At 37.2% G+C, this 26,412-nt stretch overlaps 1 protein-coding gene across 13 annotated transcripts in view; it reads left to right on the top strand.

Annotated features, from left to right (window-relative positions):
• GLIS3 (GLIS family zinc finger 3) overlaps positions 1–26,412 on the top strand; it is a 194,867-nt gene that overhangs the window by 37,303 nt on the left and 131,152 nt on the right. For 12 of the 13 annotated variants that reach the window (XM_048050969.2, XM_048050967.2, XM_066987751.1 and 9 more), the window contains 2 exons: positions 6,523–6,730; positions 12,106–13,231. In XM_048050969.2, the coding sequence (XP_047906926.1) occupies positions 6,523–6,730; positions 12,106–13,231 (1,334 nt within the window). The remainder of the gene's footprint in view (positions 1–6,522; positions 6,731–12,105; positions 13,232–26,412) is intronic. The other variant, XM_048050966.2, reaches the window with a different exon arrangement.

The following is a 26,412-nucleotide window of genomic DNA, read 5'->3' as shown; positions in this document are numbered from 1 at the left end:
TGATTGCAAAGATTAAGTCTCTGCAAACAGTTACAAACATGGGAATTGCCAATACCCAGATTAATGGTCTGTCTAACCTAGTGTTCAGAGTGGACACTGCCGGAGGTTTTGGAGGAAATAGCTTACTAACAAGGCATTGCTAGTTCTAAGTGTTAAGAAAATCATGAGCTAAGATCAAGACCATAAGGCTAGAAAGAGTGTTTTGTTGTTGTTGTTTTTGTTTTGTTTGTGTTTTTTTTTTGTTGTTGTTGTTTTCAAATGTGGGGTAGTGGTGTTGTATTTGTATTTACTTATTGGTTTATGGTCTTCAGGACCTCAACTTTAGAATTTTCTAACTGCAAAATTAATTTTTTTAAGAAAATAAATGTCAAGACTCACTGTCTGATATGTAGTGTCAGTGTGGGTTGTGAAACTTATGTATTTCACAAGACTTGCAATAAAAATCATAATCCAGCAACTTTTTGAACCTTCGTGTAGTAATTTCCATGTACCCTGAAGAACTGCAGATTGTATCCCATACAAAAGTTGCTCATTCCTAACATAATTTTGACTGACTTTTGTGTAGTTAAACTATGAGCCTCAAAGTCTACCAGTATGGGTGTATAAGCCCAGATTCCCAAATAGATGGTACCAGTGTGAAGAAGAAGCCCAGATTCCCAAATAGACTCAGACTTTGGTTGACCCTGTGCTAATAGAAGCAAATAGCAATCTCCCCCTGGTTGTTTTGTTTTGTTTTGTTTTGTTTTGTTTTGTTTTGTGTGTGTTTTTTTTTTTTTCTTTGAAGCTGCAGTTTAACTCACTTGCCTTATAAAGAGGGTTTCAGGGGATCTCAAATCCACAGCTGGTGTCTCTTTCCCTAGGTGTCTCCCTGGCTGGTGTCTCTTTCCCTCAGTAGGTGACATGCAGTAGTCTTCTTAAACAATGGAAAAGTGGCTGTTGTGTTCAAGGACACAGGGAAAAAGTTATAGCTCTCTAATAGTTATTAATAATATGACTAAAACTCGTGGAAGGGAAGCCTGAAAGAAATTGGCATCCCCAAGGAGAGAGGGATGGAGGTATTTCTCATCTGGAAAGTTTTCCATGGAACGCTTGAAGTGTGTTCAGTCAGCAGCTACTGTGAAGTCCCTTCAACCAATGTACCACCAACCTTGCAGATATGGTGGCATGCTGCAAGGTTGTATACGATTCTGCAACATGTTGAAGATTCACCATGCTATCGAAAAAGACCAGATTTGGTTCAAAAGGACTTTGGTGGCTTACATCTAGTCTATGTGAAGAATAAATTGACACAGTCTTACTGATTGCTTTGGCCTGTCTTTAGTATTTATTGTCTTACAGTATGCTGTTTTGGGTGTATGTTTCTTTCCTGCTCTTAGTGAATGCAGAATCCACACAAACAAAACTGGAAGCCTATTAAAAGGGAAACAATAAAACTGACCGTTTCCAAAGCGCTAACTACTGCACAACCAACAGACAGAAAAACCCTTAGGGAAATTACCTTTGGTCCTTTGTTACAGTTCTTTCATTTCTAGTTGACACTCTAACAGTAACAACAGGATAGGTTTTCAGATAATCTTAATAGCTTTTTTTTTTTTTAAATATAAATTGATTAATTCAATTACTGAAGAATTTAATGATCTAAGAGGTGACTTAATTTGATCTAATGTTATGTATTTGGTATGTTGTGTGTTTCAGAACACTAAACAACTAAAACTGGTTTTAGAATAATAGCACTATAGAACAGCTTGGGTTGGAAGGGACCCTTAAAGATCATCTATTCCAACCCCCCTGCCATGGGTGGGGACATCTTTCGCTAGACCAAGTTTCCCAAAGCCCTGTTCAATGCAGCTTTGAACACTCCAGTGATGGGGTATCCACAACTTCTCTTGTTAACCTGTTTTAGCGTCTTGCCACCCTCATCATGAAAAATTTCTTCCTTATATCCAATCTCAGTCAACCTTTAGTCAACAGTTTAAAGCTGTTACCCCTTGTCCTGTCACTACAAGTGCTGGTAAAAATCTCTCTCCATCTTTCTTCTAAGCCCCCATTTTATGTATGAAAGGCTACAATAATGTCTCCCCAGAATCTTTCCTCCAGACTGAACAACCTTAACTTCTCAGCCTCTCTTCATAGGATAAGAGCTCCAGCCCTCTGATCATTTTTGTGGCAGTTCTCTGAACCCTCTCTAACAGGTTCATGTTTTTCTTATGCTGGGGACCCAAAACTCTATGCCATACTGCAGATTGGGTCTCATGAGGGCAGAACAGAGGATAATCACCTCCCTTTGCTTGCTGGCCATGCTTCTTTTTTTGCTGATGTACGTTTTTGTTTTATTGTCATTTATACATGGGAAACAAAATTTACAATTACAAAAGTTAGATACAGGAATTTCATAGTATTACCTGAGATACTTTGTAGAATTAATGAGTTTCCACTCTTGGCTCAGGAAAGTAGACAAAGAAATTGCTGTTTTTCAGTCAATATCTGATAAAAGAAAATGTGTTTACATGGAAACTTTTCATTTCAGAAAATGAAAATATCTCCAGAAAGCACAACAGTGATATGAACTAAGAGAATCCCATTCTACCTAAATTAAAGGAGCTATATTTTTCTGTATTCTTTGAACATTCTTCAGAAGTTTGCAGAGAAATATTTTTCCATGTCAAGGATGAGTGAAGCTTACCTATTAACTAACTATAAAGAATAAATAGGGAAAATAGGCAAGCCAAGGAATGAGGAAGTGAATGGATTAAAATATTTCCATAAAATATTTTTACTGTTTATACTTGTTAGCTATTACAGTTAGATATTGATAAAGAGCAGTTTTTATTTGTGTGTAATATGTTTATTTGGAAGAAATGACGTGTTAAGCACCTGCAGCTCTTCCTGTTATCCAGCTCCGGACTGATTCCACCTCCTCTTGTATTTTACAATACTCTTGCCTTTATTAAGCTATCTCCTGATTTAAATCTTTGTATATAAGGAAATAAATTGATTCTTATTTATAGTATTGGTTCCATGTATTTTTCTCGTAGTCTTTAGTGTCATTCAAAACCCAACGATGCCCTCCAAAGAGGTTCCCATTTATCTCAGCTGATGTGGATTCAAGATATTCCTGGTGCCTGTCCTTCCACTGAAATTAGCTTTTTAGGCTTCAGGTCAAAGATATGGCAAACTTTGACTGACAGCTCCTCTAGCTCTGTGGGTGTATCATGCCAAATGTTAATCCAGGACAGAGTCATTCTGCCTGGTCAGATTTATTCAACACCTTTGAGCACATTTTCTGACAGTTTGCCTTCCAGCAGCAGACTTGGGCTAGCTCAAGTGTCGATGTTGCATCCATTTAACGTTATGCTGGTCAGATGTGAGCTGTACTCCAGCAACTGGATCAAAGCCAGCATATGCTTCCTATCTTGTGTTCTAACTTAGCTCAACACTCAAGCCTGATTCAGATCAAACTAATACTTCTTGGTGACCTGCAGGACACAGATGAGATATTAATGGTGGGCTTTTGGCACACATATCTCTGTGAAACTGTAGATAAAATGTTATGACTTCGCTTTCCATAGCAGTAGTCTCTTCGTAGTCTCTTTCAATGGTGGGAGCTGATGATAGGTGCTTTTCTCTGTTTTCCTTTTAATTGGAAGAATTGTCATTATTCCCCATGACAGAAAATGTTTGTGAATGATATAAAGAAGAAAACATTTTGCTTCTCTACCAGAGAAATGCACAAAGAAATTTTTATCAGAGCCAGAGTCTTACTCTGCTTTTGTCTGTCATAGCAGTAATAAAGTCTAAGTACTTCTTTTTTTTTTTCTTTTTCTTTTTTTTTTTCTTTTTTTTTTTCCTTTCAGTAACTGGTGAACACTGAGGGTGCTTTTTATGCACTGATAATAAGAGCAAAACTTCTAATTGCAAGATGAAAAGGGTTGTATTGAGTATGCAATTTCTATTGTAACAGTGATGGTTTGGCACTACTGCCTTTTGGTTTTCATTTTGAGGGTTTTTCTTCTGACATCTATGTTCCAAGGAGGAACGTGTCCTGTGTTTAATTTTGTATAAATAACAAACTAATTTTATGGTTGCAGATTGCCATTTGAACCAACTAGATGACATATGTCTTGTCCTTAAATAAAAATTTGGCAAGTGCATAGGTCTTCATTCCATGGATATGATGAATAAGATATTATGGTTACCATTGAAATTTGTTGAGGTGGCTTATGTGTGAAGGGCATTATGTTGTTATCCAGGGAAGAATCAGTATATATTTCTTACATTTTTTGTGTGTCAGAATTGTTTGTTGCAGTGCTAAATAGTAGTTTTATATCTTATGAAGCTGTCAATATATATAGGCTCTACAAGCTTCACAACTATGTTTCACTGTCAAAAACAGCGAGATTTCTTATGTTAGTATAGTATAGCATGCTTCCCTGCCTTTTGTATGCTTTGGTGCAGAAAGCCTTTGGTTTTACATGATGAATGTACCTTTCTAAAAAACAGCTGACTGCACATATGTAGTATGCACACATATATAGGCATATTATGTAGTGTTATGTATTTTATGTGAAGTGAATGTGTCATGTAAATATTTCATTCCTGTTCATCTCATCGTTTTGCTAGAGGAGTAGCATTCATATTACTACCAGGGACAGCTTATGTTTTTTGTATAATAATTTTGCTGGCTGTTTCCCTTTTAGCACCCTGTAACATAGTGGAAGCAACTACTGAGTAGCATACTGATTCAGCTGTAGTGAGTTCAAAAGGTAAATTACTGCACAGGAAAGAAAACAAAATGACTTTCTCTTATTCTTTCGATCTAATTGGACATCTATGAGAAAATCACAAAATAATCCCATAGAGTTTAAAAGCTGCTTTTCTTGTACCCCAGATGGAGTTAATTGCAGTACAAGGAATTCTTTTTATATGTTTGCCTTTGGAAACGTCCAGTCCTTCTAGTTAAATTTTATGTTGGGTTAGTATATATTGTCTTCTTTTCTTATCCTTGATTTTTCAACTAGATGCTATATTCTTCACTTATATTTCTGAATAGTAGCAGTGAGTAAATTGTATTTCTTAAAGGGCTGACATATTTCATCCCAAAGACTACATTTTGGTGGTATTTCATATAATCAACTTGTAAAATCTATACCTGAGTTGGATCTTTGTTGGCACTTTGTTGGCACTTTGGATCCCAGTAGACTGAGGATCACATATGTGCTCCTCACAAATATATGTCAGATATTAATAGCTATTACTAGTTAGTCGAAGAGAAGAAGAGTTTGAGAAAAAGGTTCTGACCTTTGAAACAGATCTCTTTTTTGTTTGTTTGTTTGTTTTAGAAAAGCTATCATTTGAAGTTCCTAAGGTGAATTACAGATTTTTAAGATAATCCTATCTACTTACTGTGAATGTGAGGGCCATGAGTGCTTTAATGTACTTCTTTGTGGAGTTCTCAACCCATTTGAACAGCCTTGTGACAAAATGAGTTGTGCAACCAAGTCAAAAGTAGATTCATTTCAGAAAACGATTTAAACTCTTGAAGTACTTACAGTATTTGTCCTGGTACTGCTATCCTGCTTTGAGAAGTAGTCCAAACACAGGGAAGCTTCTAGAAATGTGAATAATCTAATTATGTATTTCCAACTGCGATGAGAATTTGGTAGACATCCAACAACTTCCATATCATGACCTATTTTAACTTCTCTATCTTGATGTCTTTTAATGCAGGGGATCTTGTAGACTACCTAAATCAAGACACAGAGTACACAGAGCATTTTGCAATTAGTCCTACTTGCCATCTACCTCTGTAATCATCCTTTGCTACTGTGTTAACAACCATCAGCTTTGAGTCATGGCTGCAATGACTAAGAACAGACTGTGGCCTTTTAAAGTCCAGAATGCTACTTTGTTCAATCCAGCTCAAATTCCTCTCCCCAGGCCTCTGAGAAATGCTGGGTCCCAGCTATAACTCTCTCCTGCCAGGAAAACGTGTGTGCTTTGCCACAGCAGACCTACTGCAGGGATAGCAATTGGAATGCATGCTTGCAGTCTCCATGCTTTTCTGGACAGCTAGTGGTAGGAGTGATGGAATGGCTTTCAGTGCCTTGTAGCTGTGGGATTTGGTACAACTCAAGGCACGGTGGTGTTCCTCTAGCCTCCTTGGGTTCTCTCTCCCTTTCTGCAGAGAATGCTGTAGTTATGACTTGGCTGTCCCTCAGCTGAAGACTGCTCTTTTGCCGAGTCTTCAAATAGTTTTTTTCTGATGTTTATCCATGATGTCTGGTCTTTAGTTCATGTACTTCAGCATGTTTGAAACATGCATAATTTATTAAATCCCCTATAAAACATTCCTTTTTGTATTTGGAGAAGTTTGCAAACTCCTTGTGTTGATCCTCTGTTTCATTCTCCTCTGAAGATACTCAATTCCAGTCACTTCTTTTGTGCAAAACAGTGTAAGTTCTGTGGCCTCATCATGGGTTCATGGGAGATGAATACTAACCTGCCTCGTTGTTTTTTTTTTAGGTGGCCTTCATTATGGATCCCAGTCTAAGTCCAATGGAAAAGGCAGCTGCAACAATCTAGTAGTCACCAGCAGTCCAATGACAGTTCAGCGGCTGGGACCTGTCTCACCTGCTGCTAATCAAGTTTCAACAGCATGCAACCAGATCAGCCCCACCCTACAGAGGTCTATGGATGCTTCCAGCCTGGGTGTTCCTCCTTCAGATACAAGGTAACTTTTTTCTTTTCAGTACTTAAAAAAGAGGCCTTTTAAATTCTCTTGCCATTTAAATGCAACCTTTCTGATAATTATAATGGCCTAAATGATGCTTTTTTATGCCATGGCAAATTTAATTTGATATAATTTAATTCATGTCAGCTGTAATCATAGTGGTATAGATCATTCATATCAAGGGTAAATGTGGCTAGAAATTTTCTATGCTTGATAGGTTTTTTTCTGTTCTATAAGGATTTTTATAAGCACTTAACTATATTTTTGCACAGAAAAAAATAAGCCAGGGACAGGAAATGCCAAGGAGGAAGAAAGTGGAAATAGTCCAAATGTGACATCTTCATGGGTAGTTGTGTGTTTTAAGTGTAATAACACTAAGAATATTATGCTGGTGCATGGCAAGTAACAATGTCAGACAAAAAAAAATAATGCTCTGCTAATGCTTCTCTCTCCTTATCAACTGCTATTTCTTTCAAATTGTTTAAATGGTTAACACAAGTTAATAAGATCAATTGTTCCCTATCTGCAATGAGCTAGCAGTTAACTGCGTCTGTTAAGCTTTTCTTTTTTAAAATGTTCCGGTAACTTTTGAGATTATAGCTATGAGCACTATAGAAAAACATGAATGAAGGGAAAACAGTTGTTTAGACAACCTCCATATAGGTGCAGTAAGCACATCCCTGGATGTTAGTTAAACAGAGTGAAAACATATTCCAGCATGTTATGTGGGAAGCTACATACCCACTTCTGTAGATGTGGCTTGTTTAATAGTTGCCTACTCAGCTGAAATGTAACCATTTCTATTCACAACAGGCCACAAGAGCCTTTACTCTCTAAACAATTTACATTTTACTACATCACCTTATTGCAAGCCAAAGAACCATCTTGAAATAATTAAAACTAGTATTATGTAAATGGAAGAAAATCTTGCAATAATCTACTGTAAGATACTCTGGGACATGTTGGACTTGATGATCCTTATGGTTCCCCTTCAGCTCGGGATATTCTGTTCTGTTCTACTTCTGTCACTTCACTTGTGAAAACTAAGTTCTTTAGTACAATTTATACAATTAATTATGCTTCTTATATGAACATGTCAGGGAAAATCATTCACTGCTAAACTGATGACAAATGACAAATCCAGAGACATGCCTGTGTGACAGAGTAGAAGCAATAGAATGAAAATATCATTAGGCAATTATTACCTACTTAATACTCATAAGTTTTAGGCATGCCTGTAGGTTTTGTTATTTTTATGTGAATGTATGGTTGTGTGTACTATGTCAGTACTGAGTTATACATTTTTGTTTTTATTTTAAAGAAACATTTACTAAGGGTGAACTGAAGTTGAAACTCTGGCAGAATCCAACCTGTAGTGTTTCTGGAGTGTCTTTTAATGATTTATCAATGAAGACATTATAAAATCAGTTTGTCACACAAAGAATGTCCATCTCAGCAATTTTCCCCTCAATTTAGAGCAGAACAAGTTTCAAGTTATATTTTAATTCACAGATTGTGGAAACGCTTTTTTTTTTTTTAATTGCTTCAGCATTAAACTGAATTTGCCTAAAGTAGTTGCCCAAGCTAACTTCATAATCCTTCATGAGCTGAGTGAGTGCCTCCTCTTCATTGTGGCTTTTAGGATGCAACATGAACTGTACTCTGGCAGTTCAATCCAAAACAGCTTGTTGGTTGAACTGACCCAGACTAAAATGTCTTGATTTTTACTGATGTGGGCTGGAAAGTTGGCTAAACTGCAGTTTTCCTACAGATATCATCAAATTTTGGTATATAGACCAAGAGGAATAAAACCTTTCCTCCATCTTTTCTGAGAGTTTCCCAAAAAAATTTTCAGAGGAGTCAGTTATGCTGCTTAAAACCAAATATAATACTGCCACTTACTGCGATGCAAGTGAGAGAAGGACATAGGAAAGAAAAAAAGGTTCTTGGCTAGTAAAACAGAAGAGCGTGCAGAAAGGTAGGAAAACATAGTTTTCACTCTTCTGTGTTTATGTCTAAGATTATGAGTTATACTTGACACTGTGACCTGTGTACACAGAGGCAGAATAGAGTGACAGCTGGAATATCTTCTAAATATTCATAAAAATCTGGTCCAAACTCACAGCTCGTTTAGATTACAGTAAGCAAATATGCCCATTAATAGCATCTGAGAATCCGGCACAGTGTTATTGTTGGTCCTTCATTTTCATCTTCATTATAAGTACATTTATTTTTCCCCAGAAAACTTCTTAGTCATGGTGTGGTCTGGGTTTTAATGAATTTTTCTCTGTTTTGGGAGCTGGAATCTTTGTTACTTTTGAATGTAGAGGCTTAAGTGAGAACCAAACTTCTTCAGATTATCTGGCTCTTACTTATTATCTACTTTAAATACTTGTCCAACTTTTAAAATCCTTTGAAATACAGTTTCTCTCCAGCTTCACTGACAGGTGTGTTCCTTTGTGTTAGGCACTGGTAACTTTTTGAATGAGGCTGGTTCTAATCCACATCTGATTAAAATTCTTGACATTAAAAAATAGACTTGTTACATTGATGCATGACTTTTCCTACTTATAAGAAGGAAAATAAAAATCTAAATGATCAAGCTGGCAAAAGAAAGCCATCATTCTTATACTTTCCAGTTATAAATGTTTATAGCATAGCATGGAAAAATCAAACCTTACTTTTCTTACTCTGTTGAAGACTGGGTCTATATTGGGGTCACAGCATACTAGCATAGTTTATCTGCCTTATAATGAACAGTGCTTTAACAAAGCCCATTGATAACAGACCCTACAACCTGAATTATTTTTTTCTGCAAATAATTACCCATTTAGATGTAAATCTTACACAAGATTGACCTGATACAGCAATCACATTTTTCTCATTTTTCTTAATCAGAATTGTATTCATCATGTTAATTGTGCTTTTCTTTAACATTCTGTTTTGAAAGTAAATGCTATTTACACCCCATTGGAGTAATATAACCTCCATAACAGTACCCTGTACCAACATTCAGTTTGAACAGGATGTTTCTTCATTATTCTTATACAGAAAATCAACCACCCATTACAAAAAAAAATAAAAAGTATCTTGAGAAAATGATTTTCAACTTCTGGAAAATGCTGTAATATTAAGTAACAGGAGAAAAAAAAAAACATCACTAAGCAAGAAATCATGTGGGTGAGCTGAATAAGATAATAAAGACGCCAGGATTTTTCAGCTTTAATCTGCGTGGCTGGAGTTGAACGTGAAAAGCTACATACACTTCTCTTTATTGAATGGCCGTAATTAGTGTTAGCATACATTTTGTCAACCTTGCTAATGTGATGGAAAAATAATCCACAAATCTCCAAAGGAAAAAATTGTTTTACCAAACAAAATCATGAAAATTTGTTAAACAGTGGCATATTCATTGGGGATATCTCCAAAGCCATTGTTTAGGATCTGTTCTTATTCTCTTGAATGAACTGATGTTGTTTTAAATGGGATCGAGATCCCCACTTTAGCCTGCCACCAATTCTTAAATTAGGTGGTTTCATGTATCTTCACTGAAGCTGCAGTCACAGCAGTTACAAGATGTGGTGCAGACATAATATGCAACTATGCACCTTAACAGATCTGTCTCATGGATCCTTGTCTCCTGAAGCAGAGTCTGCAAGAAAACCTTCCAGAACTGAAAAACAACTACAATACTATTTATCCTGAGTAGATTCTAAACTTGCTTACCTATTAAGAAAAAGAAGCTAGTAAAAGAGGTAATAGTGCCTCCTTAAAGATGCTTGCTGTAAGTACGTATGTTGCAAGAAAGAGATGAAATTTGTTTTTTTATTAATTTCTTTATAGTGCATACTTCCTCTTCTATACATTTGAAATTTGTAGTAATATAAAAACATTATAAGTAAAAACATTATAAAGTTTAAAGAAGTAAAAACATTATAAATAACTGACTATAGGAGTTTACATTTATAAGTATACATTATTCCTTGCCCACAAATTTCTTTGAATTACTGTTATTAAATATTTGATATACTGTTTAGTTAGAACTTCAAGAAATATTTTTAAACATAGTATTTAACGTATCTATTACCACTTACTAACTTTCTTTTGTTAAGTTAATTTGGCCTCCTGAAGTCTTTGTAGGATAGGAGAAACTATAGTGTACATTGTTTATCATGTGAGAAGGTGAGAAGCAGTGATTAAGTAACTTGTCTACCTTCAGAAATGCATTTTAGATTTAGAAGAGAAACCAGATTTTCTGTATATTTGATCTACCATTTAAATTCTGTGTTTCTGCACTTCAAAAGTGTATGGTAAAAATCATAAATACAAGAATTAACCCCCAAATTGCAGAGGTTTTTGTTGTTTGTGAGATCTCCAGGTTTATCTAGATGCCAGGTTCTTTCTACTGCTCGAGCTCCTCACAAATACTGATTAATATAGTGATGACACCACTGGCTCCACCGGCTGGCAGGAAATCCAAGTGTGCCAATATTCAGAATTGAAAAATAAAGACATAAATCTACTTGTCCTCTACCCAGCATTTGCAGCTGTGAATCAGGGCACATGGTGTCCTTGTATTTCCTTATTATACTTTTACGTAGATACCAATATTGTTAGGAGCTTATGAGTTTTTTAAGCTACCTGTAGGATATTTGCAACCTAAACAAGTTTCTTAATCTTTCTATGACAAACTGATAACAGCAGCAAGATTACACTTTTGTGGAAAAAAAAAAAAAAAAAGAAAAAAAAAGACTGCTGACTTAGAGGGAAATACATCATGAAACAAAAACTGAATGAACCCCTTCAACCAGTTCTTCTACATTATTAATTTATTTTGTTTGTTTCGTTAAGTTAGATATAATCTATATAATCTTGAGCTATTTCTGTAAAGAATATTTGTATGCATTACAGTTGGTCAAGTGAAAAATGTTAAACATCTATTCTTTATTAATCAGTTTTCTTCTCCTTCTTTGCTAGCAAAAAAAAATAGTAGTAATCTCAAATCAATGAGTTTCACACAAGGCAAGAGCATAATGCTGTAGCTTGAGAAGCCCAAGCCTATTTACACCATGGTTGATGAAAAAAACATCCTTTTATTTCTGCAGTGAAGTATCAAGAACCTTTAGAGCAACTTTTCTTAAAATCTTAAGTTAAAAGTTGGACGCCTAAGTATCTTTTTACATATTTTTTGCCTGTGTATGCCTCCTGGTACATCAACTGAGAGTACCTGAAGTTAGAAGTTTTTTCACGTGTAACCTTCCTTTAGATTTATGTGTGTGAAGATTGAAGAATCACTCTGCAGGAGTATATACACATGAAATTTGAACTGCTGAAGTGTCTAACTGCTTACTCCTTTTATTATGCCTTTGTTCCAGGTCACTCTTGTCGCGTGAGTCTCTGGCCTCTACAACATCAAGCTTGTCAGAAAGTCAGTCCACTTTGAGTGTTAAGCAAGAGTGGTCGCATGGGTACAGGACACTTCCTTCTCTTCCTCCTGAACAAGGTACACAAAATGGCAGTGAGCTGGGGGACTTACTAAATTTTCCACTTGCAACATCTCTGTCCAGTAACTTCGTATCTAACTCATTACCATCCTACTTATTTGGCATGGAAAATAGCCATTCCTCTTTCCCTAGTCCTCGCCATTCCTCTTCCCGGTCTCAATCTACCCGCTCCAAAAAGAGAGCACTCTCTCTTTCTCCTCTGTCTGATGGCATAGGGATTGACTTCAATACAATCATCCGTACATCCCCAACCTCTCTAGTGGCCTACATCAACAGCTCCAGGACATCACCAGCTAACGTCTCACCACAGCCTGAGGTTTATGGACATTTTTTGGGAGTGCGAGGAAGCTGTATACCCCAAAACTACTCTGTTCCAGCTGCCCAGAAAGGTCTTCTCATGGCTAATGGCAATATCACCTTCCCAGAGTACATTGAGAATAGCGCTGGTGAATACCAGCGGATGCAGCAGTTGGAGCAAGCCAGCCTGCAGACGGAAACCACAACTAACATGGTGATCCAGCAGGGCATGCCTCCCATGGACAGCCAGGCCGTGAGTGCCCTGAAAAACGAACAGATGGATGAATTCTCAGGCCATACAGTTGACATGCCTCCTCCACCCCCTCTGCCACCACCTCCTCCACAAGGGCCTCCGCCACCATACCATGCTCATCAGCACCAACATGTGCACAGCCTCCCTGGTCACATGCAGCCGCTGCCTGTACCTCCATCTGCCCCATGCCCACAGCTCGAAGAAGATGGGGAGCTGGATGACTTCAATGGCAAGCATGGCTGTCGCTGGATTGACTGCAATGCACTGTATGACCAGCAAGAGGAACTTGTGCGGCACATAGAGAAGATTCATATAGACCAGAGGAAGGGAGAAGACTTCACGTGCTTCTGGGCAGGGTGCCCACGAAGGTTCAAGCCTTTTAATGCCAGGTATAAACTGCTGATTCACATGAGAGTCCACTCAGGAGAGAAGCCAAACAAATGCACAGTAAGTCTGAATTCCATCTCCCTTACCAATCAAAGACTATATATTACTCATGACAATATAGAGAAGTTGTAATTCTGTCTCTGTTTCTAATGTTTTAATGTAACGTTCTGGTTTTTTGTTTGTTTGTTTGTTTTGCTTGGTTGGTGTTTTTTTTTTGGCTAGTCTGCATGAATGAATGACTGCTTCATCTTTCCATCTAGATAGAAAGGAAAGCTATTCTTTAATTCGATATGTACAGACAGATAGGATTAAACAAAATTCTATTTTCTTAATTTAGAAAGCCTTTAATATAGACTGCAGAAGTGGCACGGTAGACCTTCATAAATTGAAGGTTAAGTACCATCAGTCACTGGAACTGTATGAACCATACATGGGGAAAAAGTGCTGCAGAATAAATGCCATAATCTATCTCAAAGTATTATTGCATGATGTTACTCTTTTTCACTTGAGAAATTTTGGGGATCATGTATAATGTAACCATGGGAAACTGAAAAAAGTTTTTGCCTTAGAAAAGAAACAATTGCTTGTTTCATTACTAACAAAAACCAGACCTGCAGCCCTGTTGTCCTGAATACAGTAGGAAAAATACACATGGCAATTTCTCTGCTCACATCTTCCAGTCATGAACATTCAACCCCCAAAGCCATGCTTTTCTTGCAGTTTTTCTTAGGATCACTGCAAGCTGGTCCCTTGCATACATAATCACACAGGCCAATGATCTAGCCAGTAAACCCTCCCGTCAGCTTATGTTTGGACTCCAGTAAAGCATCTATAATCTAATTCATATTCTTGTTTAGCTTTACGTATAGGGTATATTTTGGATGACAATTAGCTTACCCACACTAAACACTCATTTAGAGCCAGCAGAAGACAGCCTCACCAGTGCTGTTCCTAGTCCTCAGCATAACCTAAGAAAACAATGAACATGTTTTCTAGAAAGAACTGCTGATTGTCAATCATTTGAAAAAAATTGATTTGTTTATAAATTGTGTAATGTAAGTTGGTGCAAGGAGTCTGTTTTAGTGTTTGTCTAGTTGAATGTTTTTCTTACAATTTGTTACTTATTCTAGATGTTTGCTTGTACAATAGATAGAGGAAATTTTTTCTTTAAGTTTTTGAACTCTAAAGGGCTCAATATTCTTCAGGAAGAGGAGGTATCTTCCCAGATTTAACTCTTGAATTTAAAACACCGGGCAGAGAAACTGTCACAACACTAGGAATTTTATCTTTCCTTCTTTTTTTACACTAGAGCCTGAATGCCTGAATTCTCTGCTCTCTGAATCTTTCTTTTTTTTTTTTTCTTTTTTTTTTTTCTTAAATTCCATTATATCCTCTTTTCTGCTCTTGGGATATGTTGGATCAGAATTTACCATTAACCAGTTCCTTGGGCACTTCTTGTCAGCTTTCTGGGGAAAGACAGAGAGAGAAAAAATAATTATTAGAAGTCAATAAAATAATTTTTGAAGGGAGTAGTACATGGAAAAAAATCATACAGAAAAAACAGTATCCAGAAAGATGGCAAGAATGGTGAATGAACGCTGAAAGAATAAAGCAATTACCCAGGGCATTTGTAATAGGATATCTATGATGAAGGATCCAGTAAGTCTGGGAAAAACACTGTCTTAGTAGCACTCTATACTCCCAGCCCTACCTGCTCAGAAAAGTTGCTTACATTGACTTCCTCATGTTTATGAGGCCTCTGTCCTTAGCTTTGAAGGAGTCATAATTCATTGATGATAAATATGTCAATGTTTACGTGAATAAGGTACTTAACATGATCCCATTTTTGGATGACTAACCCAAAAGTGTGTGCCAAGCCTTACCGTGTCACAAAAAAATGAGAGATGTCTATATTAGCTTCTTAGAAATAGGTTTCTCTCATAAACAGTAATGACAGTTATTCATTTTACTGAACTTCAGCAATTAATGAGGGATAGTGCCAAGTTTACACATTGAAAGCACATACTTATCTTGTTTCATGTTTAGAAGTGTAACGAAATAGAGAAATTTTAAGGGTGACTTGGCAACTCTTAAAATGTGGGTGTAAATCTGGAACATACGACCCCTTCCTTGGGACAAACATGCGGAACTGGCATTCATAAGTAGGCTTTGAGTGAAACAGCTTGCTGCTGTCTTCCTTACCATTGCACCAACGGTATGAATTTGGGAAAACACATTAGACTTTCTAATGACAAGGGGTACAGTCTGGAAGTCTATCAGTGTATGTAGGAAACTATACTAAAGTCAAGCTTCATACCTTTCTTACCAAGCAGCGAAATTTACAATCATACCAGTGTAATTTGTGGTTTTAAACTGAGATTTTAGGTGAGGTATTATGGAGAACACTTTGGGCAAGATGATCATGAAGTATGATTTTCGTAAGAACCAAAAATTATGCAAAAGAAATCTGAAATTTCATAAAACCTATAAGAGTTTATGCACTAAAGTGATAAATCTAAACAATCCATTTATCATCTTTATTTTTCCACCTACAGTCTTTCTATAGTTTATTTTCTGATTCCACATGTAGGATGCTTCTTTCTCTAAAAACATTGTAAAGTACAGGTCTATACCATATTTGTTTGTATGTTTCAGGTGTATAGTCATTGCAGTTTGCATACTGATAGCAGGCAATCTAGTACACCAATCAGGGAAGAAAAATGACAAATATTGATTTATTACATGAACCAACCATATTTACTACAGAGAGTATAGGAGAAGTCACAGGTCTTTGGTAGGAACTAGCTTAATGTAATGTTCCAAGACCATCTAAAACTAAATGCAGCCAATAAAACTCATCATTTTAGTGACATCACACACCAGTCATTGCCTGAAAATCATGTGTGTTGGTTCCTAACATTTTGCAAAAATTAGTTAATAAGTGTTGTTAATAACACTTCTTGTTAAGTGTATATTACAATAGGTCCTGGTTAGTGTATTTATCACGCAGTACTTGTTTCTGTGCAGCTGAAGGCTGAGAGAGCGTTACTAGGTACTGTGTTGAGTGTTCGACTATTTCATGGTTGCAGTGGATTGCTATGACAGTTCAGTAAGCTCTGCAAGGTTATAGTAATATAAGGCTAATTATAAATATATAATATATAAATATATAAGGATAATTATAAACTGAACTTCAGAAAATCCTTTTATTCTCCTCCGTGATTGTTCTGTGATGACTAAATCATATGTTTGAAGAAAGATTTAAAGAATAGCTGGGATTGTAACACATTATGTACTTATAGTTAAAATTGCAGGTAGATATTTTTGTGACCTATACAGTTGTTTTGCCACATACGAACTAGTTCCTGTTTATCTATGTAATAAAAAATGGAAGTGATAAATTATAGATAAAGGCTCTTTTCACTCTGTTATCTCTGGTTTTGGATGGGCCAGCTTTTTCAACTCTGAGAGATGAGAGTGTTGTAGAATGAGTTGTAATCAGATAGCAGCACATGAAAACATTTGATGATCCTGATCATCAGGTAAAACTTAAAGTCAAGCATTCTCAAGTTCAAAAACTCAGAGCATACCTATCCCTTTGTACGAATTACATAACAGTGAAGACAGAAACTGTAAAAGTATGCCTGCATATGAGGAAGACTTTGAGCAAGGTAACTGGGGAGCAGAAGATCATTCTATACCACTGCTGACAATTTACACTTTGTATTGATTTTTTTTCTGTAAATCAAACGTTTCCCCTCCCCCCCTCCCCTCCCCTCCCCTCCCCTCCCCTCCCCTCCCCTCCCCTCCCCTCCCCTCCCCTCCCCTCCCCTCCACCCACTACACTTCTTCTGTGTACTCAGAAGATTGGTTCTCATTCTAAAACATATGAATTTTTTAATCTGAAAAAAAAGAGTAAATTTCAGAGATCCCACATTTTGTTTTGTATGGGAGGCCAAAGTGGGTGACTCTATATCGCACTATATGGAAATTTGCAAAGCTGAATAGTACCTGCATGCAAGAAGCCTAACCTGAAGCTGGCTTGTTTGGAGTAGGAGTTCATTATATTGGTGTTAACATGTCTTGAGATCTCTTAATGCTGATTAAAACACCTTCTGGGTTCTATTCTAATATACTGCAACTGGAATGGATTCTTGCTTCATTTCAGTAACCTGATTTGAAAACTAAAATATCTATTCAGGACATGATAACATATATTTAGTGTCTATTCCTAAATTCTTTATATAAAAGTAGATATGAAATGTTTGAATGTTGTATATTTATGTATTAGTCTATGCATTAGTTTGTGGGATTGGGTTTAAGAAAGAAGTCGAATAGATAAAAAGATAAGAAAAAGCTGAATGCAAAATTGATGTTGAAATGTAAGCAGTTAGTTCTCCAGTGGTTGAGATAAAATCTGCAATGTTTGCCAGCAGTTACCACACAATGCTCTCTGAGCTTCCCCCAGATTTCCTCTGGATTAGAGAAAAAGAGAATTCCTGGCAGTTGTGGAAACTCCGCAAATGCAATTGGCAAATGCTGACCTTTTACTCTGGCTGCACCAGTGGGCTTATTTTCTACTCAGTGTTCCTTTTTTTATGGTGAATATTTTTGTACTTTTAAAGTTCAGCTGCAATAAGTGGTACTGGATTAACTTTATGTCATGCTATGTAAACAGTAAACTTTAAATATTACTCTGGTGTAAATAGCAACAACACATTGTTAAATTTCAGGCTCTCTCTTTGCATTTTCATTTAGATACACTAGTAATACTTTCCCTTTCAAGCTAAATTCAGTCTTTTTGCTTTCTATATGTTCTGAACAGCACAATGTGTCAGTATTTTGAAGTATGGGATAGCAATACTTATAGTGCACCTTTTCTTTTTATCACAGCTGCCTGGTGTGATTTTAACCAATAAAATTGCTAGTATTCTTGCCAGGTTTAAAGTAATATCAATTTAACATCTGCTAAATATTTGAGAATAACCCACAAGACATCAGTTTAATAAGCACATGAAACAGAAGTTATGGTTAAAAAAACAAGGAGCATAAAACTTAAAACATTTGTATAATGATTATTTGAGGCAGAATTAAACATCTTGAGGTGAGAATGAGTATTTAGATAGATATGTGTGTACTATTTGAATAACATCTGCTTAGAAGATGGTACTCAAGCTGAAATGTTAATTAAAACCAGAAATGCATTCTGTGAAAAACGTTTGGGATATTTTTCTATTTTCAGACTCTAGTAGTGTGCCTTCACATGCATGATGTGTTATTTGTGACATGTACTATAGATTTTATGCACAGAATATACCACTGTTTCTTGATTGTAAGAAAAGAATGTAACAAATCCCATACCTGAATAATGTTGGTAGGCACAGTTACTAGGACCTTTTCTGACACCCCACTACTTGCAAGGAGTCCTCTAAATGCAGCACAGAGAAACTGTGCAGGATAAATGCTGTGTGTCTGCCTTGTGGAATTCTGTTCAAGTCTTAAGAGGATGGAAACGATCAAAAAATTTTAATTTATTTTTCCTTGCATGTCTGCTAAAGAATCTTTCACCATGCTAAAATAGTAGCAGCTGAGCACCCAAACAGTGTTAAAAGAATAATAATTTAAATGTAGAGTCAAGCTGCCAAAAGTTAGAAAAGGCCAAGCTTGTAGTCTTCAGTTTCACTAATTCAGTGAACTAACTGAAACAGAAATACCATTGAAAAACAGAGATTTATCTATATCATGGTGTATAGACACAGAAAAGCTGTGTTTGAATTTAGACACATAAAGTCAAGGCTTCCTAACTCTCATAAGTTTTCACAGTCTCAGTAATCTTCTTTTTTGGGTTACGATGCTTTAGCTAGTTAAAGGTAAAACATGTTATGATGAATTGTGGGTTTGCCTCCACAAACAACTCAAACCCGTGTGATCACATCAAATGGCACCTGACCAAAGCTAATAAATCTTACCTCTTAGCAATGGTGCTACTGCTGTTTTAATATTATTCTTTCAGTATCAAATACATAATGTGTCTACAGTGCAAAGTGTAATGGTATGTTCTATTGTTGTGACTGCTTAAGATGCCAAACTTCCTCTTTGGTTCAGTGAGTGGCTGAAGGCTAATATTATCCAAAACACTGACCTTTAATATCAAAGCATCTCTTTGTGTATTCAAAAATACAAAGCAAGCTCCTTCCTACATGCAGATTTAAGACTGGAGATAGTGAGAAATGATGCCCAGAGAGCTATATTTTATATTACAGAGCAGAAATTCTGAATTATCCATTTTTATTCTTCTTGTCTTAATGCATAATTTGATTTTACTGTTAAATTTTTGAACAAGGCTTTCTTGTCTTTTGGCTTAGCTTTGTAGAAGAGTTGGGAGAGTTTTTGATTAGCTTTTTCAAACAGGCATCTCCACAACTCTCCATGAGCGTGCAGTATCCCAAAATGCCAGTGAACATTCCTAGCTACGCTAACACTTACGTTGTGTACAAAGGTTTCTAGATTATTAGCTCTTTGTGCATGTGGATAGGCACAAAGGTTTATATTTTATTTATTTTCATTTCCCTGTAGGATGATTTTAATAGAACGTTTTTGAGATTTTTATCATTGCTATGTCAAACCATAAAGAAATCATAAACTAAAAATGAGGTACTCTTGAAATTTTCATCTATTTGAAATGTGGAATCCCAAATCAAACTTTTAGTGTCAGAAAATTTCAATGGCATAAAATTTGTATGTTTTGTGTGTGTGTTTTGTTTTATTTTTGGAGAACTAGCTTTTTAGCTAGAAAATGATTTGAATTAGCTGAGTGTCTAATGCCAAGATTGTGGGTTTGGAGCAAGTTTGTGTGAAGTATTTGGAAACTGGATTACTCTTGAAACCATAAGACCTTTTTGCATAAGTTTTACACTGTCTGCCAGATTTACTTTGCATTTTCACAAATCTCTGTTTGGTTGATGACTGGGCCTGTCAGGAACAGAGTAAATAAGTTAAGAAGCTTTCCATTTCTTGGTAGAAAAGCCTAACAATATCTGATGGGAAAACAGGAAATACAAGTTATGATACAGTCACAATAGAAACAGACAGAGGCCATTCATGGAAAACATGATTCTAAAAAAATAAAAAAAATAGGAAAGGGAGAAGGATAGATAGATACTTAATAGATTATACTGTGCATTGCAATGTTACCTCTTCAGAAAGGAAATGTGATTTTATAGGAAAGGTAAACACACTGTCAGCTTTTATTCAGGTGCTTGACATTGATTTCCTGAGGATTAGAGGTTTAATTAATGCTTCTAACACACTGTGGAGAACTTCTCAGACATCTAAGTCTGATGGCTTGTGTGTGAATATGGGCTTTTGAAACAAATGTTGAGAACTGAACATCATAGAATGGTGACTGGATTATTTGTAGAGAGTAATTATGAAATGGAAAAATGCCACATACTTTTTTGTGCTCATATGTTCTCACTTGTTAAATACCTTGCAAATGAAATGCAGATATATTTGAAGTGTTTGGGGATACTAGGGTATTCTATGATATACTTTTTTAAACATTCAGATTTTGTTTAAGATGCTTTTACTCCTGTTCAGGAGGATGTAAGTGACAATGTGTAAAGAAATCAAGAGAAGGTTCTGGTTCTGTGAATTTTTACAATGTCAGTTTCACAGCAGTTGACTTGTAGAGTTCAGTGAGGTTCTTCCATACAGAATTATGGAGCCAAGAACACACAGCTCAGGGATTCCATTGATTTCAGTGGCACATCTCGAACACAGATTGATACACACATTTACATCTTCAGGCACAATAGCCCAAACATCAAGGAAGACGACAATCAGCTTGATTTACTTCAGTCCCTGAAGCAGTTCTGTTTCAATGCCCTTGTAGTCCGAATTAGGTGAGATGCCATTGAACAGATGCTGAAAGTTGTACACTTTTACAGGTGAAGATAAATTCTAGGGTAGGTTTCCAAAGGACTTAGACAGTATAGGGATTAAGCACTGTTCAGAACATGGCTATAGTGGACTCTCCATACAGATGGTTGAAGTAGGCTTATTGGACCAGGATGCTATTCGTTCAGCCAAAACAGTGGAGTCCTCTTTTACAGATCTGCAATTGCTGTTGATCTCGGGTTAACAGGGCTAAAATAACTCCTGAAAAAAGCTTTTCTGAATGGGGCTGCATGGAAATAGGGAAGTCTTTATAGAGGAAGTCACTTGAAAGGTACTGTCTGAGTCTGTAGATTGCTGAGATCAGAAAGTGAAGTTCAGAAAGTGAAACTGGTGAGGGTGCATGTCTGTTTTGTCTAGAGCTGCTCCGGGACTCAGTTGGCTCAGCTAAATGCATCTGGGATTGCTAAACAACAGTATAGCCATGTAGCAATTGTTTTCTAATATCATCTTCTTGTGGTATAAGCCCAGCAGGCAGCTAAACACCACACAGCTGCTTGCTCACCCTACCCAGGTGGGATGGGGGATAGAATCAGAAAGGTAAATGTGTGAGAACTCCTGAGTTGAGATAAAGACAGTTCACTAGGTAAAGCAAAAGTCATGCATACAAGGAAAGCAAAAAAAGGAAATCATTCTCTGCCTCCCATCAGTAGGCAGGTACTCAGCCACTGCCAGGAAAGCAGAGCTCATCAAGCATAACAATCTCTGTGGAAGACAAATGCCATCGCTCCTGATGTACTCCCATTTTCCCTTCTTTACCTCAGCTTTTGTTGCTGAGTGTGACCTTGTATGGTATGGACTATCCCTTTGGTCAGTTGGGGTCAGCTGTCCTGGCTGCGTCCCCTTCCAACTTCTTGTGCACCCCCAGATTCCTCGCGGGCAGGGCAGCATAAGAAGCAGGAAAGACCTTCACTCTGTGTCAGCAGTGCTCTGCAACAACTAAAATATCAATGTGTTATCACTATTTTCACCAAAAATCCAAAACACAGCATCGTATGAGCGTCTATGAAGAAAAGTGTGTCTATCCCAGCCAAAACCACGATACATCTTTATCTACTCAGAGTGCTTGTTTTTCCTGTCAAAGACTGTTTTGAATTAGGCTTGATACTTTCCTACTGTCATTTTTAAAGATATGTAGCAGCTTTATTCCATGAGCACTCAGCTGTGGAGAATTAACACATATCATTACAAAGTCCAAGATCATAAGTTAAACATTTCATGAGGTGCCTCTGTGATAAGAAATTCCTTTTTTAAAAGCCGTTTCTGCAAGAAATATTGAAATGTTAAGTTCCTCATCTATTCATGAAGTAGTGTGCTTGATACAAAGAGTTGTTATAAATAATTTCCTTCCCTCTCTTCTCTTTCTTTGAATGCTTTCTGTTGGTCATGAACTGGCACAAGCTCAAGGGAAAGATGACAACATGCCTTTATGGGTACTCTTGGTACATTTCTATAATTACATTCAAACAAAATTAAATTGCTTTGGCTCTTTACTATATTCTTTACTGTTTAACTTCTGTCTCCTCCAAGGATGATCAGATGTAAACATCATGCAATGCCACTATTCTTCAAGGTCTATTATACTGCTGGTGGATGTATTTTCCTATTAGCATTCATATTTCTGTTTTAAGATGTTACAGTTATGCAAAGAAGCATGTCTGAGCCGACAATAAAAAATAATTGATTTTAATTAGGATTCATCGCGTAATAGAAAAAGACAAGACTTCTTTTGCTTCGTGAAAAGCCTGCTTTGCATGCTTGCAAAAATGCATGGATTCCTTTACAGTGGGTTTACATAATTGGTATGACAAAGTTTCAGTCCTGTGATCTTACAGTTTTAAAGTGGTTCAGACACATTTGTCAAACCTTGTTTAAAGTATTTGATGGTAATCTGTTACAGAAGTTGATAGATGACATGAACAAGAAGTCTGCTTTGTTTGTTTAAAGGAGTGGGCTATGTATAAGCTGAATTAAGGAATATTTATATCGGGACTGCTGAGATTATTGAAAGTACATTTTTAAAACAAGCCACTGTTGAAAAACAAGGCCTCTCAGCTCTGACTGACTGTCCAGGACTCCTGGCTTTCGACTGGGCAAATGTGGTCTGAATCTGTTGTGTAAATTAAGGATATGAGCTGCTAAATTGTGATACTGGTTTTACATCTTCACCAGTGAAACAGGTCCATTTTGGCATAACTTATCAAAGAAAGAGGCATACAGATTGAGTGAGTACTGCTGAACTCATTATAACTGATAGCTCTGCAGGCAGTGATTGAAAATGTACAAGCATATTACCATTTAAACTCAGACTGTTAAACTCAGTTAAATCAATCTCTGTGATGCCTGGGCTGGGGACAAGCCATTTCAGTAAGTCAATGGAGAGCTTGGTTCCAATTAAAAGTGAACCATCTGCAAGATTGTTGATCTGTTTTAACTGTGGTAAGGTTCTCCAAATTTTGTCTGTTGTGTATTTGTGAGAGTTCATATTTCCTCTGAAGGCAGAGGTCTGCTACTTCTGGTTCTGGTTCTTAAGAGTTCCAGAAAGGCCACTTAATGCAACAGCGATCACATACTGAGCCGATATCATCACACCTCTTGAAAAATCACTCCTTGGTGAAGGCCTCTTTGGACATACATCTTCTCTCTTCATCCTTGAGCCACCCACAGTGGAAGGCTCCAGAGTTCAATTCCTTATATGCTTACGAGTGCCAGATACATAACGGTCATATGTAACCTAGTAGGTTATGTGTCTCTCCATCCTGATCTTGAGATGCTGCTGCTTTCTTCAAGATTCTGTAATATAACAGGTAATATGTAATGGTTCACATCCCACAGAGCAAGGCTGCAAGCAGGGTGAGGCTGCTGCATGTTCCCTTTTAAATGTAGTGGGGGAATAGCCTCAGGTGTGGATACAAGGAGGGAGTCTGGCAGCGTACAGACATAGAACATTTCTGTTACAGACCATGTTGATGACAGAGACTAGAAACCAGATGCTCTGGTGGGTCTTGTTAGACAACCTACCACCCACATGGAGTGCTTCTTGCTGCTGCTGCTGCATGTTTCTGTGGAGAAGGAGGAGAAAGGAAAAAGGTAGAGAAGAAAATCAGGCTGGCAGACATTATGTCATACTTGATTACGACAGTATACCGGTTTGGGCAATTACTGTAGAATGCTTACCTTATTTACAATTTGGAGTTGTTTTCCAATTCATTTTCAATTTTCAACCTCTGTAGGTAGGATTAAGTCAACTTTGTATTAGTTGCTGGCACTGAAGATTTCTCTTCACAGTCCTTGTGAAATTCTGTGTAGTGGGAGCTGTTCACAGCACAAACCTCGGATATATGTCATTTGGATCTATCCTAGCATGCATCAGCAACCTCAGAGTTTAGGCAGAGTCAGCTCACATCTTTCTGGGTAAGACCATATGGGTACAATAAACAATCCTGAGAGCTTCAGTGCACTAGTGATATAAGTCATACCAACAAACAGGATCATCTACATTAAGTTTTGAAAAAAATCACAAACTCAGTTATTCTGTTTTACCTCTGGAGTAACACTAGGGAAGATACAATAAACGTTCTACTGGTGCTTTAGAATCTGACTCCTCAATAGAGTTTTGGTATATGTTTACCCTGCAATGCTATGTATTCTGAGTTTTCATTATTATTGAAAAGCTTTCTTTTTTTTTTTTTTAAAAAAAAAAAAAAGGAAAAATCTCTTTCTAAAATCTCTTTGAATGGTAAGTGTAAGTTGAATTAAATAGCTTGAGCTCTTCCAATTTTTGAATGATACTTGAGTTTTGCATTAACTCATTCAGGATTTTGGCTTCCTTCATCACTGGACTTTCCAGAAATTGTTTGTTTTTTCTTTTGAAGTTTAAAGTTGAAACAAAATACAATTTCTTTTAATGAACTGTAGGCCTAATTTATTAACAGATAGGCTTCTCTTTTTAGGTTGATTAAAATCTCTACAAAGAACAATGTTTTGACTTGACTTCCAGAGAAATAATTTTCCATTTTATAAATTTGCGGTAAATTAATTTTTTTCAAGGCCGTGACCTGACAAAACATTGAGTCATTGCCACAACATCCCCCTCCCCAAACAGTCTCCATGTAAAAACAAATGCAGATGCAGAGCATTATTTAAATGTGTTACTTAAAGTTGCACGGGAACTTGTAAAGTATTTGACCTGTGAAGAAAAGATGTATACATTTTGGGAAAGCTAAAATACAAAATGAAACACGTCCGTCCCTGGTAAGGAGCAGGCACAGCATGTTGTATTTATTTGTTTATTTGCTTTGAGTATCTTGAGTTCACAGCAAAATACTTGACCATCCTTGTAATGCAGCTTCCTGATCAAAATGTCACTAGCATTTGGAATGACTTACCAATGGCATTCAGAAGGTCAGTTAGATTTTAATATGTCCTTGTTTCATTCAAGAAAAGTTAACAAGATGAATCCAGACAACCATGCAGCTGTATATAGTACATGGTCCATACACTTCATAGCGTCAAAGAATGGCTTGGGTTGGAACGGACCTTCAGGATCATCCAGTTCCATCCCCCCTTCCATGGGCAGGGACACCTTCCTCTAGACCAGGTTTCTCAAAGCCCCGTCCAACCTGGCCTTGAACACCTCCAGGGATGGGGCATCCACAGCTTCTCTGGGCAACCTGTACCAGTGCCTCATCACCCTCTGAGTGAAGAATTTCCTCCTAATCTAAATCTCCCCTCTTTTAGTTTAAAACCATTCCCCTAGTCTTGTCATTATCTGACTGAGCAAAAAGTTCATCTTTTCTATAAGCCCCCTTTAAGTTTTCAAAAGCTGTCATAAGGCCAGTCCAGAGTCTTCTCTTCTTCAGGCTGACAGCCCCAGCTCTCTCAGCTTTTCTTCATAGGAGAGGTGCTCCAGTCCCTTGATGATCTTTGTGGCCCTCATCTGGACCCATTCTAGCACGCTAGCATCCACGTGCTTCTTGTGCTGGGGACCCCAGAGCTGGATGCAGCACTCCAAGCGGGGCCTCACAAGGGCAGAGCAGAGGGGTAAAATCCCCACGCTCAACCTGCTGGCCACTCCTGTTTTGATGCAGCCCAGGACACAGTTGGCCTTCTGGGCTGCAAGCACACACTGCTGGCTCGTGTCAAGCTTTTTGTCCACCAGGACCCCCAAATCCTTCTCTGCAGGGGTGCTCTCAATGAGTTCTTCTCCCAGTCTGTACTCCTGTCTGGGATTGCCCCAACCAAGGTGCAGCACCTTGCACTTGGACTTGTTGAATCCTATATGG

The sequence above is a fragment of the Anser cygnoides genome, chromosome Z (assembly GCF_040182565.1).
Source record: "Anser cygnoides isolate HZ-2024a breed goose chromosome Z, Taihu_goose_T2T_genome, whole genome shotgun sequence".
Classification (NCBI taxonomy): Eukaryota; Metazoa; Chordata; class Aves; order Anseriformes; family Anatidae; genus Anser; species Anser cygnoides.
The sequence above is the reverse complement of the archived record's forward strand: the minus strand, read 5'-3'. Positions and strand labels throughout refer to the sequence as shown.